This window comes from Abramis brama (assembly GCF_963993115.1).
Source record: "Abramis brama genome assembly, chromosome: 7".
In the NCBI taxonomy this organism is placed as follows: Eukaryota; Metazoa; Chordata; class Actinopteri; order Cypriniformes; family Leuciscidae; genus Abramis; species Abramis brama.
Window position 1 is genome coordinate 28,766,901 of NC_139969.1, and position 14,593 is coordinate 28,781,493.

The 14,593-nt window shown below is 36.3% G+C and overlaps 1 protein-coding gene across 1 annotated transcript in view; it reads right to left on the reverse strand.

Moving 5' to 3' along the window:
- Positions 1–14,593, reverse strand: part of sgip1b (SH3GL interacting endocytic adaptor 1b) — a 36,633-nt gene that overhangs the window by 14,859 nt on the left and 7,181 nt on the right. Inside the window, exons 3-15 of the mRNA XM_084119477.1 lie at positions 14,049–14,073; positions 13,868–13,924; positions 13,683–13,776; positions 13,416–13,597; positions 13,304–13,315; positions 11,733–11,744; positions 10,437–10,461; positions 10,255–10,330; positions 10,034–10,098; positions 8,465–8,545; positions 8,288–8,362; positions 6,545–7,222; positions 4,166–4,287 (exon numbers count right to left, since the gene is read on the reverse strand). Coding sequence (XP_083975603.1) covers positions 4,166–4,287; positions 6,545–7,222; positions 8,288–8,362; positions 8,465–8,545; positions 10,034–10,098; positions 10,255–10,330; positions 10,437–10,461; positions 11,733–11,744; positions 13,304–13,315; positions 13,416–13,597; positions 13,683–13,776; positions 13,868–13,924; positions 14,049–14,073 — 1,504 coding nt within the window. The remainder of the gene's footprint in view (positions 1–4,165; positions 4,288–6,544; positions 7,223–8,287; positions 8,363–8,464; positions 8,546–10,033; positions 10,099–10,254; positions 10,331–10,436; positions 10,462–11,732; positions 11,745–13,303; positions 13,316–13,415; positions 13,598–13,682; positions 13,777–13,867; positions 13,925–14,048; positions 14,074–14,593) is intronic.

Below are 14,593 nucleotides of genomic sequence, written 5' to 3' on the forward strand. Positions count from 1 at the left end.
AAACTGAGAGTTATGTAAAAGCATTAATAGGTTATTGACATTGCAGAATTCTATGGAAAAGAAAAATACAATATAGGCCACAGGGCGTCTAAAGAGAAATTATGACTAGAAAAGCAAAAATATTGGTCACTCCATTTCATTTAAAGGTAATTTTCTAGATTCAATAGAAACAATGTTTTCTAATTATAAACTGTTGAAATCACATGCTGTCATCATCATGGATACGAGATATAAATGTTATAAATGTTATTTTCTTTTTGTCCAAGGATCAAAGGTTGTGTGAAGATTTCCAAATCTTCTTTTAAATAGCTTGCAACAACAAAAAGTTTGGAAAATTGAAATTGTGCAAAGAATGACCAATTGCATTTGAGAAATTAAAACGGATTCTCTCAACTGCAATTGTAGGTCTATACGGTTATTATTATTAAAAGTGTTTAATCTATTTGATTTTTGGAAAGTTAGGTTTACGTCCACTGTGTAAACTTAATCACATGACGACTGCATCGGACAATTGAAAATTGATATCCTAACGTTTAGACACTGTCGCAAGGGGAATGCCACAGTGTGTCTACGTTCAGTAGTTTCCGTCGTCGAACTTTGTTACGTTCAGATTTAGTGGTATTCCACACATAATAAATGTTCCCCATTCAGTTCATAAACTGCTATGGCAGACAAGAATGTATGAATCTCTGGCCAGAGAGGGGTGTGTGAAAGTGTGTGAAAGTGAGTGTGTGAAATATGGTGTTCAAAGACAAATAAATTATGTCAATCAAAACAGCTGTATCTAAATTTATAAAATATGCCCACAGGTTAAAATACGCCCACAGGTTAAAATATACCCAACAAAACAACGACCCTGGATGATTTTGACTAACTATCCTGGTCTGGGTTTATTGTTGTGGCAGAAATAAACAATGCTACACCTGTGCAGCGTATAACTTTGGGAAGGCAGAGAGCAAGCAAGCTTGCCCTGTCCACCCCATACTTAACTTTTTACTTTTTGCAGGATGTCATGATGGATCTCATCGAACAGAACTGATTCTGTTCCAAATGTATAAAATATTGTCTTGTTGCTGTTTAACATGAAATTTTACAGGTCTCATCAAAAAAGGACGACCGGTCGGACAAGCAGATGAGTCCGGCGACATGATACATGTTGTAATTAAAAAAAATACTTAAGGTCTCCATTCACAGGTTGTTTTTGTGGTTCACTCCACAAACAAGGTCCCATCTGGGGTGCGGTGACACCTCCGTCCAAGCATCTCGACTTGAACTACACCAACCAGCCCTCAGCAACCACACACGCCAACGCCAAACGTCAACACCAACGACAACGCACAGCGTCAAGTGAGGGACAAAGGAAGTGCTAGTTTAACTTTCCTCCCTTGCCAACGTGGGAACGCCCATTGCTACGGTTCGCAAAGAATCACCCTGGTGAAGTTGGAACGTCCATGGGGCAACGAGATGATCAACACATCTGGAGGAAGATGTGGACCAACTAATGGTTTAAGCTTAGCATGATAATTAATTTTGTGTGATGTTTATTGATGTTGTATTTGGTTCGATCAAACTGTACTGTACTGAGTATTTAGATCTCATGATTTGAACAATTACTGATTAATTTGAAAATATTTCAGGTACATGTAAATTGTGAAGAGGAAAATCTCTTAATTCTGTAGAGTATAGGGACTCCAAATAGGTACATTACTGTAAAGATAAAAATAATCTAGGGACTATTTTTGAAGAAACTTTAAGGTTTTAGAACCCTAATTCAGATATCATAGATGCTAAAAAAAATTTAATAGTTGTAATAGTTGTTCTCTAATAAGAGAGGATAAGTTACTTTGCCAGACTAGGTCCGAATAGATAAATTGGGTAAACTTCTATAGCGATTAATTAATGACTACATTAAATATTTTTTAGGTGTTTCCATTTGTTAAAATAGCAAAAGAAAAACTTTCAAAATGAGATTGATTTTGGGAAATAATTTCTGGAATATTATTAGTTAGAGAAGTTACCAGTGTGATTATTGAAATGTTCCTTTCATGTATTGTCTAATGTCTGTATTTGATATCTGAGAGGTGACTGCGGGTCTAGTCTATCTAGGAATACAGTAAAATGAATCTAAACAGTTAAGACATTTCAGTGAAATAGAATATTTGCTCATAAAGCAAAATTCTAAAAAGCTTTCTTAATTCAGAATGAAGTTACAGATTTAATGATCTGGATCAATGGATCCATTATGAGCTATTCCGCATTGCAACAAATAGAGGCAGGACATGTTATGTCCATCAGTTAATTCTGGGAAAATAGGATTTTAAGATGGGTAATTAATGATTAAATAGCATATCAGTAGCTAAAGCTATTATCATGGCAAGAATGTCATTGTTTGAAATTAATTTTCAAATGGTGACATTGTTTGAAACAAAATAATACAATTATTGATATTTGTGTTAAGGATAAAAATGAAAGATTTTAGAACTTGGTTGGTTAGATTTTATTACACAGATCCTTAAATAGATCTTATCTTACTAAGTAAAACAATCGCCTGCTTGAATTAAAAGCTAGTAAAATAAGGTTAATAAAATTGGTCCAGCAGCAGTATCAGCCTGTTAAAGGCCTAATAGATCAATGCGATTCAAAATCCAGAGAAAGATGATAGTTAAACTTGACTCAAGGTCTACTAAAGTTATAAAGGCAATGTACTATGGTATGTTTAGTGTTTTACTAAAGATAGAATTAGATTGCTTGAAGATAGAATGTTGGGAAGAGGATAACGGAGATGGAGAAGATGGTATGTGTATGTGGAAGATGGTATGTGTATGTGGAAGATGGTATGTGTATGTGGTAACATTGTAAATGGGTTGTATTTTCATTACAACTTAGGATGCTGATTGAAGGAATATTTGACAGGTATTATAAAGTAAAAGATGGAACATGGTATGATTAGAGATATCAGGTGGTATTAAAGTCACTGACTTATAATAGGATGATTTGGGAAAGGTAAATTAGATTGCAGGTATGGAATAATTCATTAGAGTAATTAAAGTTCCAGCTATTTGGTCGTATAATGTAAAATTACGACCAGAGAAGGGAATGTGAATGAATTTTAATTAATCAACTAACATTTGTTTTTCTTGCAGGAACAACATTCATATGCTTTTAATGTTTCCAAACTCTTTGGGGAAAAACTTGTGACTTTGAGTATGTGTCTATGGGTAAAAATAACATAGTTTTGGGAAGTAAACCTAGACAGTCTGTTAGAACAAATTAAGTCATCGTTAGAACCTTGTGATAAGTAATCACAAGATCAGAGTTTGCTTTACCTAGTAACAGAGGGGTTTGCATATGAAGAACCAATCAAATAGTGGGGAAATTATGTAATGCAGCATGAAATTTATGCCATACCTCTATACTATAAAAACTGTTGTATATGTGTTTTTCGGTGGGATTCTCAATGGAATTTGTCTGAGATCCTCCGGCCTTGCTTCTTGGGAGAGATTCCCTGAGAACTGCTCGGGAAGATCTCCTGGCCGTGATTAAAGCATTTAAAGGACATTTGCAGGTCTGTTTGTCAATTTATTCCTGCGCAGGAAGCTAGTTTAGGAAAGCAAGTTAGTTAGAAACTCGGCCAGTTGTCGACTGAAGACGCAAGAGCAGAGAGTTTAAGGTATTGGTGTCGAGAGCAGACGCCAGGGATATTAAGGCAGGTGTCGAGTGTAGACGCCCCGGATATTAAGGCAGGTGTCGAGTGTAGACGCCCCGGATATTAAGGCAGGTGTCGAGTGCAGACGCCCCAGATAGTTAGGTTTAGGGAAAAATCCACGACAACTGCCATTATAAATCTTGGAAGAGCCAGGACGTTTTTTTAATATAACTCTGATTGAATTCGTCTGAAAGAAGAATGTCATATACACCTAGGATGACTTCAGGGTGAGTAAATCATGGGCTAATTTTCATTTTTGGGGGAACCATCCATTTAACGCTAAAAAGCCAGAACACCGTTGCTTGTATGAACAGCATATTTGTGTAATTCTGGTAATTTTATGGTAATTTACTGGGATTACAGTAGGCTAATGTCTTTGACAATGTGTTGAGAACCACTAGGCATTTTCTTTTGAGGTGAAATTGTTCAAATGTTCCACAGCAGTGGAGAGAGTCATACCAGATCTGCTAGGTTTGGTTTTCCAGGTGGTAGTTTCGGTCGTGATGATGGTCTTGGTGGAAGAGGCGGGATGGGGCTGCCAGCAGACAGTGGAGTGCCAGCACGTGCGGGAGAGGACGGCCCTAAGAACATAAAATCAGATTATTATTCCAGAAGTACTTCAGTGTGGTCATTCATTAATTTATCATTAATTTTTATTATTACTAAAGGAACAGTTCACCCAGAAATGAAAATGATCCCATGATTCACTCACCCTCAAGCCATCCTAGGTGTATATGACTTTCTTCTTTCAGACAAACACAATCAGAGTCATATTAAAAAATATCCTGGCTCTTCCAAGCTTTATAATGGTGTTGAATAGTGCCTGAGTTTTTGAAGCTCCAAAAGTAATCCATACGGCTCGATGGGGTTAATAAATGCCTTCTGAAGTGAAGCCATGGAAAATATCCATATTTAATACTTTCTAAACTACAATCACTGGTTTCCGGCAATGGCCATATGTGCCATCACGAGAGAGTCGAGTTCAGGCGGAAGGGTGACCTCTGACTTGATGTATGATGTATGAGTAGCGTAAGCTTAGGTGCGAATGGACCCCTCTTGCGAAAACAATCTTTTGTGAACATGGATACGACTGTTGCCAGAAGCCAGTGATTATAGTTTTAAATATAAATATTTATGTTTGTACAGTATTTTTCTTACAAAAACCCATCGGTTTGCTTCAGAGGGCATTTATTAACCCACTGGAGTTGTGGTTATGGATTGTGGTTATAGTTATGGATTACTTTTATGATGCATGGATGCTATGCAAGGATATTATTTAATAGAACTCAGATTGTATGCGGCTGAAAGAAGAAAGTCAGATACACCTAGGATGGCTTGAGGGTGAGTAAATGATGGGATAATTTTCATTTTTGGGTGAACTAATAACATTATTATTAATGCAGCTGTTAAGATAATAATGGTTCAATCAAGGCTCCTGTTGACATGGTGATTTCTTTCAGTTGTTCAGTTTTATTATATAATAATAATAATAATAATTGTATTGGTTCTCATTTAGTTTCATGGATTATTAATAATACTGAATGAGTTTAAAATATTAATAATACTCTGTCTTGTAACAGTATTTCTCTGAGAAGGTGAAAACTGTAATCTCTTGTAGACTGTAAACTCTTTTGAATAAAGTTAATAATCTATCCATTTCCCTTGATGAAATGTGATATTGCCATTATGCCATTACAGCAGTACGGAGCCCTGCACATGACATAAAAACAAGAATTTGTTCCCACAAATTGTTGATTTGTTCCCTTGTTTTAGTTAAATCATGGCTATAGTATAACTAAACTAAACAAGGGAATTAATTGGTAAAACATGACTACAATGGTTTTTCTTTAGTACTGTATGTCATGTGCCCAGTACTTTAGTGAAGTAAGATGTTAAATATTTTTGGACAAAGGAAATAATGAAATTTAGGTGTGCTAGCCAATAAGAGAGCATTCATAGTTTAAAAAATAACGCAAAACCATTAATTTTGTTCAAAAGCAACTGAACTTAAAACTGAAAAAACAAGCTAAGATCAATTAGCTCCATGGATGCAAGCTTTAGCATTTTGAAGCTCTCCATTCAATACTGTAATGCTCCACTGCTCTAGAAATTAGTCTTTTTTTTCTTTCTTCATTATTTCCATGTCAATATGTCATTATGCTCTCTTCAGTATTAAAAGCATATTCCACCCAAAACAAAAAAAAATCTGTCATCATTTACTCACCCTCATGCCATCCCAAATGCATATGACTTTTTTCTTCAGATAAACTCAAACAGATTTTTAGAAAAATAATCCATCTCTGTGAGTCTGTATACTGCAAAGGACCTCCAAAGTTGATGCTGATTCGGCGGTAATACTTATGACAAATAAATGTCTTGACGAAACAATAGGTTCGAAAAATATTTTAATTTTTTTTTGAATTACTGTAAAAACCATTGCTTCCGGTCATATGTGGGTTCATGAGAGTGTTGTGAAGTGCATCCTGACGCACAGAAGTGATGCAGAAGCACAGAGGATGTTTACATCAAGCATGAACTCATGAACAATGTATGACCATTGGCAGGAAGCAATGGTTTATAGGTTTAAAAGAGTAGTATTTTTCTTACTTTTCGTGTTAGTTTTGCTTGGTTTTTTAAGAGTCAACTTTGGGGGTCCCATACACTTGCATTATATGGACTCACAGAGAAGGGTTATTATCCTTAAAATCTTTGTTTGCATTCATCTGAGGAAAGAAAATCATATTCTGTACAACTGGAATAGCATAAGTATGAGTAACAGATGAGAGAATTTTCCATTTTTGGATGGAGTATCCCTTTCCGTAACAACTGCTAACTTACCACTGCCGGGCCCCGGGGAGCCCATCACACTCCTGTAAGTAGGAGGGGGCAGTGGAGGCGGGGTTCCTCTGAAGCTTCCTGCTGCAATGTCTTTGGGTGATGTGCCAAACACAGTAAACTCGTCCCTCATGCTCGCCAAGTCAGGGGTTCTTCTACTGTCGTCTCTCAAGGTGAGAGGGGAAGGTATGGCTCCATGTGGAGGGTGGTCCGCTGGCAGGAAGGGCAGTCCAGGGCTGGCAGGGGTCACGGGGGACTCTAGGGTGAGCTCAGGCTCTGGGAGCTGAAAGCAGCAGGGAAGGTCCAGGGGACTCAGAGGAGAGTCTAAGGGCGGTGGTGGTGGAGGTGAATCTGGAGGCGGGATGGAGTGCAGGGGGGGAGGGGGCGAGGCGGGAGGCGGCAGGTTGAGGGGCGAGGTCGGAGGCGAGTCCGCAGGGGAAGAGGACAGAGGTGGGGAAGGGGCGGGTTCATCTGGTGGAGGAGGTCTGGCGGGAGAGCCCTCGCTGAAGCTCACCCAACTGCACTGCACCACATCTGATCCAGACCTGGGCGTCTCTACAGGCCCGAAAACACAGTCCAAGTCAGGCATAAATGCCCCTGCGGCCGGGTCAGATAATGAGGAATCCTGATAGGCCGAAGCTGATCCATGTCCTCTGACACTAGGAACCACGCTGTAATAACCTGATTGGAAAGAATAACAATGAACTGTCAAATACTCTTCCATCTTTCACCACCACCACAAAACTAGGGGTGTGCAATATGTATTGCATATATGTGCATATAATTGTTGTTTTAACAATGTTGAAGCTGACATTATCGAGTATGTCGCTCACTGCAAAAACATGCTTTGAGAGTGCACACTTTCTCTTTTGCCTTGTAAAATAGAGTTAGAATGTCCCCAAAATTCAATATATGGAGCAAAAATGTCCCTTTATGAGCTTTTGTCTTGAATAACTTTTTATACAACAGTTCAATAAACAAGGAAATAATATCGTGTTACATTTTAGACAATATAGTTTTTTTGCTCTATTTCACCAATGAAAATAGTTCCAAACAAAGCTGCAATGAAACTGTTGTGCGTCTCTGAGCAACACACAATGGACACTGTACTATCCCATGAGGCCACAGGAGAGGATTTGTGAATGGCAGTGAAGCCCCATGGTTCGGCACGCATGTGATTCACATATTAATTGCTAAGTTTGAGCCTCATCGAGGGAAAGTTTATCATTTGCACATGTTTTTTTCTTGCCAATTTACATATTCAAGCGATTTTAAACCATTTCAGCGCAAATGCTGTTTTAGATGCAGCTTCTGTAACAGTTCTGCAGTGCAAAAAAGATTTTGTTGATATTGATTTCATTTGATTGGTAACAGCCTATAGTGTCTTATTATTCTAATTGAATTTATTGATCAAATGTAAAAATTTGACAAAATATGATGCATATATCTAATAAGGTTAGAAAAAAAATCCCTTATAAAGGTAAAACGCCCCTGGAAATCAATTTAAGGTGGCAAAAATGTCCACAACAGACCTAAACCAGTAAAGGTACCAGCACAAAAACACACTCAGCAAAATAGTCAAATTATCGACAAAATCATAGAAAATATTGGGATATCATTTTTGACAATAATCGCACACCCCTACCACAAACATAAAGCTAGGAACAAGTATTCTAGGAACTCAGTTCTTTGAGAAGAATGAAATGACATGTTTTTGGATGCTTAATTGGAACTGTCAGTACATACCGGAGGATTCTACAGAGCTAGAGCTGCGTCCAGGTGGAGTGACAGGAATGTTCTTTGGAGGAAGTGGAGGCGGAACTGAAAAGACAGTTGACAGGGCATGTTCGAAAGAAGTACTACCTTACTGAATATTGCGCTGAATAAAGACTGTTTTGTAAGATGATGAATGTGGAGCAGTACCAGCAGTGGGCAGAGATCTGCTCAGAACACAGGTGGAGAGAGAGGCGGACTGACACCAGGGCTCCGGCTCAACCAGGAACACTGTCATTAACATTAATGAAAGAAACGCCCATCAATACAATCCTTGACCAACACAAATATTTCATAAGACAATGCAAAGCAAGACACAGAAGAACATTTTCCTGATAAACTGATTAACCTGTTAACTGTCACCCCCTTTTTGAGCATAGATTTGAACTTAAATGGTTGTAATTTATGAATACTTTAGAATACAGACGCAAGTCCCTTTTTAAAGGAAACACTCAGCAGATTATTTCAGAAGTGAAAGTAGCTTGCAAAAATAAAAGTGTTAAAAGTTATAGAAATGTAAAGAGTTTATTGTAAAGTAAATGTACCGACCTGAACATTTTTTTATACAAAATATATATTTTACAAAATAATTTGGACTCAATGCTAGAAAATCAATGCCATATGTCTAACCAAGTTGTGTTCCAAATTTGAAGTTGATATCACAAAAATTGAGCCCGCTAAAAGGTTTTATTGTATCATATCCATGGTAACGCAATGTCCAATTTCAAAACGGTATTCATAGGATGACTTTTGAGTGTTTAAAGTGCCCCTGGTATGCTATTTTCTATATTACCTTTTATTTAGTGTGTAATAAGGTCTGCAAAGTTTTAAACATCAAAGCGGAAGACAAATAAAGTGATTTTTTCTCCTAAAAGAAAGGATCGATTGTGAACTGCTGAAACGAGTCGTCTGCAATTCCTGCCTTACTTCCTGTTATAAACCTATATAACGTAACAAATTTGCATAATGCCAACCTATGGTCTTCACTGGCTGCCCACAAGCAACCGGCCCTCAAACACTGTAGTTGTAGCTGAGGTCTGGAAGAGTTTGATTTGTGTTGTCTACACGTCGAGAAGATGCTGTTTTTGGCACTGTGAATACACTTTGCACGCACATCAAAAGGACTCGCGATGGAATTGATACAGAAAAATCAATGCCATTGTTACTGTTCGTAACAATTTGTGTACAAGTGCTGAGGAAGCGTCTGGAGCTGAAATTCAAAAACAGTAATGGGAGTTTCGTTTCTGGCATGTGCTAAAAGCAGTCGACCAATCACAATAGACTGGACCATCTGACCAATCGGAGAAGAGTATTATCACTGAAAGAGTCTGAATCTTTGAGCAAACGGCTTTTAGGCTCTTTGAGGAATGAGGTAATGCTGCAAATGTATAATATGAATTTTTTTTTTAATTTTTTTTTACCTTTGATGCATAAATCTATTGTAGGGAGACCTCTGAAATCAAAATTAGGTACATTTAAAATAGCATAATGGGGCAACTTTAAGTTTTCAAATTATGCCTAATTTATGATGATTACTAAAATTTGTGGTGGGGAAAAAAAGGCAATAAAAAAAGTGTGCCAAGAGTCCTGCTACCGAGACACTGACAGTTAACAGGATAATCTTGTAAACCACATATAACATTTTGCCCCATAAAATAACCCAGCAATGTAAGGTTATTTATAAGTATGAATGTAACTTTCCATAATGGAAAGCGTTACCTTCTGAGTTGTGTGCTTCAAAATTGGTCTCAAAGGGTGGGCCGAAAAACACTGCTGTGTGCTCTCTTTTTATACGAGACAGAAGAAAAACAACAAGTCCAAAATATACCAAGAGTATTCAGGCAGTGAAATTTAGAAAGGTTACTCAACTGAAAATGAATAATTCAATAGTGAGCAGAACCACAAAGTTCCATAAGGATTGGTGATGATGGCACACTAACCTGGGCGGGTCTGAACCAGGCCCTGGGGTTGTCGTGGGTGTTGGAGTAGATCGTCTTGGTCTGGCAATCTCCTCACCTGGAATATGCAAAGAAGACAGCTATTTAAAAGTGACAGCCATGATCGACAAACTGGAGTGATACGACAATACAAGTCATGTCGATATTTCCAAATTAACACTCACTTGACAGGTTTCGTTTCATCTGGCACTGTAACAAAGGTCACAGAAGAAGATAACAAAGACATTTCAAGGACCACAAACACTATATACAACATTTATATGAACTAACATGATGGGATAGAAAGAAAAAGTCTTTTATGTGCACCTAGTTAACATCTTGCAAAATACTTTTTTTCCACAGAATTTCATGATATAAACTTGCAACTGCCAGTTCTAAAGTCAGAATTGTGAGTTAGAAAGTCCGAACTGGTGATATATAGTCGTATTTGCATTATAAAGTTAGAACTGCGAGATATAAACTCGCAATTCTGACTTTATAATATGCAACTGCGAGTTGTCAGAATTGCGAGTTATAAAGTCAGAATTGTGTGATATAAAGTCCGAATTGCGAGCAAGCTTCCATAGTTTTCTATTTTAATATATATCAAAATGTAATTTATTCCTGTGATCAAAGCTGAATTTTCAGCATCATTACGTCAGTCTTCAGTGTCACATGATCTTTCAGAAATCATTCTAATATGATTTGCTGCTCAAGAAACATTTCTTATTATTATAACAGTTGTGCTGCTTCATGTTTGTGTGAAATATTTGTTTTCAGGATTCTCTGATCAATAGATAGCTCAAAAGAACAGCATTTTGTAACATTATAAATGTCTTAACTGTTACTGTTGATTGCTTTTAAGCATCGATGCTTAAAAAAAGTATTAATTTCTTTTTAAAAAAAAATACTTTTGAACAATAGATACAAGTTAGAGGTGGGCAATATGACCAAAATTGAAATGACCAAATGAAAGAGACAAAACAATAGAACTAATATTAGAAAACTATAGTAAATTCTGATTAGATGGGCCACAGTCAAAAGTGGAAATATATGCATACCTGCGACCACATATTATTTTTAAGTAAATACTTATAGCTAAATCTCTACCCCTTGACACATTTCTACCACTGCACTGAATATACAGTCCCATCATGTGAGATAACAGGTATTATTTGGCACCTGGACATTGTTTTCCATCAGTTCCATTAATCATTGAAAACTAATGAAGCTTCTCTGACACCACTGATGAGCGGCAAACATCTTCAGGTAATGGACAACAGAGTGAACTCCATCTGACATTCACACCCAACATGCAGTACAGTACAGTACCCAGTACAGTAGTAACACACCATGAAGCATCATCACAATGAAATGTTCAGTGTAACACAGCTTCTATTGCGCATGCAATAGCAACATCAGTATCATATCAGTACATTTTAGTAATATTTATCTATTACATTTACAATAACCATACTTACTGGACTTCGTCTCTGAGATCAGCAAAAAAGGAGAAAGAACAGACCTGGTCAGAGAGTGAGTAACAGATCAGTACTATTAACAAAAACAATATTTAGAAGAGGAAAACATGCGTGATGGATCTTTCCAGGTGGAAGCACACTTCTTCATTATACATGAAAGCATTAATGCATTATAAATGCATTTCTGTGACTCAAAGAGTACAAAATGTTACTAGCAACAGCATGTTTATGGGTTTATATAACTTGAATGCAATGTATTGTCAGTTGCTTTGGATAAATGCATCTGCAAAATTCATAAATGTAAAATTTACATAAAGTCACATTACAAGTTACATTAATTCAAATAACTTAAACCATTTCAATTAAAAAAAGAATTTATGATTGAAACATATCGCTCATAGTTTACTTAAACACAGCTCTAGGGATGCAGCAATATTCAAATTCTGAATGATACTGTTAAAATAAAAATAGTTGCATGTTATGGCCAATAATCAGTCAATATTAAATTTCAATACTATTTTGTCTAAAAAACTTAAAAAACACAAAAAACTAAAATAAATCATTTTAAATAGTACAAGTGTACAAGTCATCACAACAAATAATGTATGAAATAATAATAAAATGTAATATAGTGCCGTTCAAAAGTTTGGGGTCAGAAAGTTTTTTATAAATAAATACTTTTATTCAGCAAGGATGCATTAAATTAATCAAAAGTGACAGTAAAGGCATTTATAATATTACAAAATGTTTCTATTTAAAAATGTATCACTCAAAGATAACATATATATCATGGTTTCCACAAACCTATTAAATAGCAAAACTGTTTTCAACACTGATAATAGTAATAAATGAATATTCACCATCAAATAAACATATTAGAATGATTTCTGAAGGATCATGTGACACTGAAGACTGGAGTAATGATGCTGAAAATTCAGCTTTGCATCACAGGAATAAATTACATTTATGTATTACAATAGAAAACAGTTATTTTAAATTGTAATGATTTTTCATAGTATTGATATTTTTACTGTATTTTTGATCAAATAGACACAGCCTATGTGTCTTACATGAGCTATAGTCCTAGGAGCATTACAGACTTATTTCAAAAACAATAAAAAAAAATCTTTCAGACCCTAAACTTTTGAACGGTAGTGTATAAGAATGTATGAAAAATGGATGTTTGTTTTGAGTTTTGCTTAAGCTTACAGGTGTTATTTAATTATTAGTGTTTTCAAAGATGAACTTTAAGTTTTAGATGAGAGCAAAAATATAAAAAAAAAAGAAAAAAAGTAGTGATTATGAGTATGCACAAACAAATACCCAATATCGACAGACACCAATAAAAAACAACAACTAAACCGCTAAGTCTTAAAACTTAAGTCAAGTTTTTTTATGCATTTCAGATTCATTTCAAGCATTGCTGATTATGGTTAAATTCAACTGGATTGAACTACAATTTTTCCAGTATAGCACTTTTGATGGATTCACCATTTGTCGTTATGATCCTGAGAGCTAATGTATACTAAACTAAGGTAAAACCAGACAGAAGTGTAAAAACACTTGCTTACCGGACTCTTTCTCTGTGTGAGGAAACAGAAGAACAGAGGAAATCATCTCAATATTTGAATGTGAATATTATTATGGGACATCAGCAGTGTAAAGTAAAACTTAAAGACGAACCAGAGGGGAAGGAGATATGGCCAGCGTCCCCACTGAGGCCTTCAGCTCATCCATAGTAGATACTGTGCAGGTTCCACTGTTAGCTGCCAATGGCTTGATCTTGATCTTAAATTTCTTCCCATGCTCCTCCTCTCCCTCTCCCTCTGATTCACTGGAGGAGCAGCCCATCTTGACCTTTGAAGCTGGTGAATCTTGTTATGGAATTCCATAGTTGTTTCTCTTTATTCTTATACAAATTAAAGGTCAGAAAAGATGGGAAATGAGTACAGATCAATATGCAACTAAAAAGACTAAAAAGGATATTTCCCCCTTGTTCTCCAGGTTTAACGCTGTACCCTTCATCATCCACATCAGGAGAGTTCTGTTATGGTACAGACAAACACATGAGGCATTACATTCACAGGAACTATAAAGACCATATGAAAAATCAGCATTCAGAGAGATTTACTTACATATCGATCCCAGTCGATCTCACCATAAAAACCATTGGGTGCACCATTGGCTTTTTTCTGGGAATAAAACATATGGGATGAGACATTGTAAGAACGATCACAATGAAATAATAATTCACAACACTACCAAAACTAAGTTTGTAGACCATTTATTCACTTTCATGGATTGTTTTGTACTCACAGATTTTTCTTTGTCTGGTGATCCACTGAAAGAGATGAAAGCAATTGTTTAGAGTATCAGAGTTCAGATATATGACAGAATGATAAGTATATAAGTATGATAAGTACAGGTCTATTATTAATGTACTATCCATTTTAGATTGACCTGCGAGGGAGCTGGGGCCCACTAGGGGGCCTCAAGATGGCTTAAAATTATTTAAAATAAGGCAATAACAAGCAGTAAAAAAACCAAAAGTATTAAACATCTACAACTAAAAACTAAAAAACGGATTCACACTGTCTTGAAAAAAGCTTTCTAGCACTGGATAAGTCATGTAAATTAATAAAATCATATAACTCCACGGCTATTATACGGTGGCCGAGAGAGCTCAATGCACTGCGAGAGAGCTCAACGCGCTTCAACTGAAGAAAACACATGCAAATAGAAAAAACACCAGCAAATTCAGAAAACATCTTCAACAGTTTGACAACAAAAGTGCTGCAAATACTCACAACGCAAGCAAATATAGAAATGTGCAGCAAATACTCACAACGCAGCCAAATACA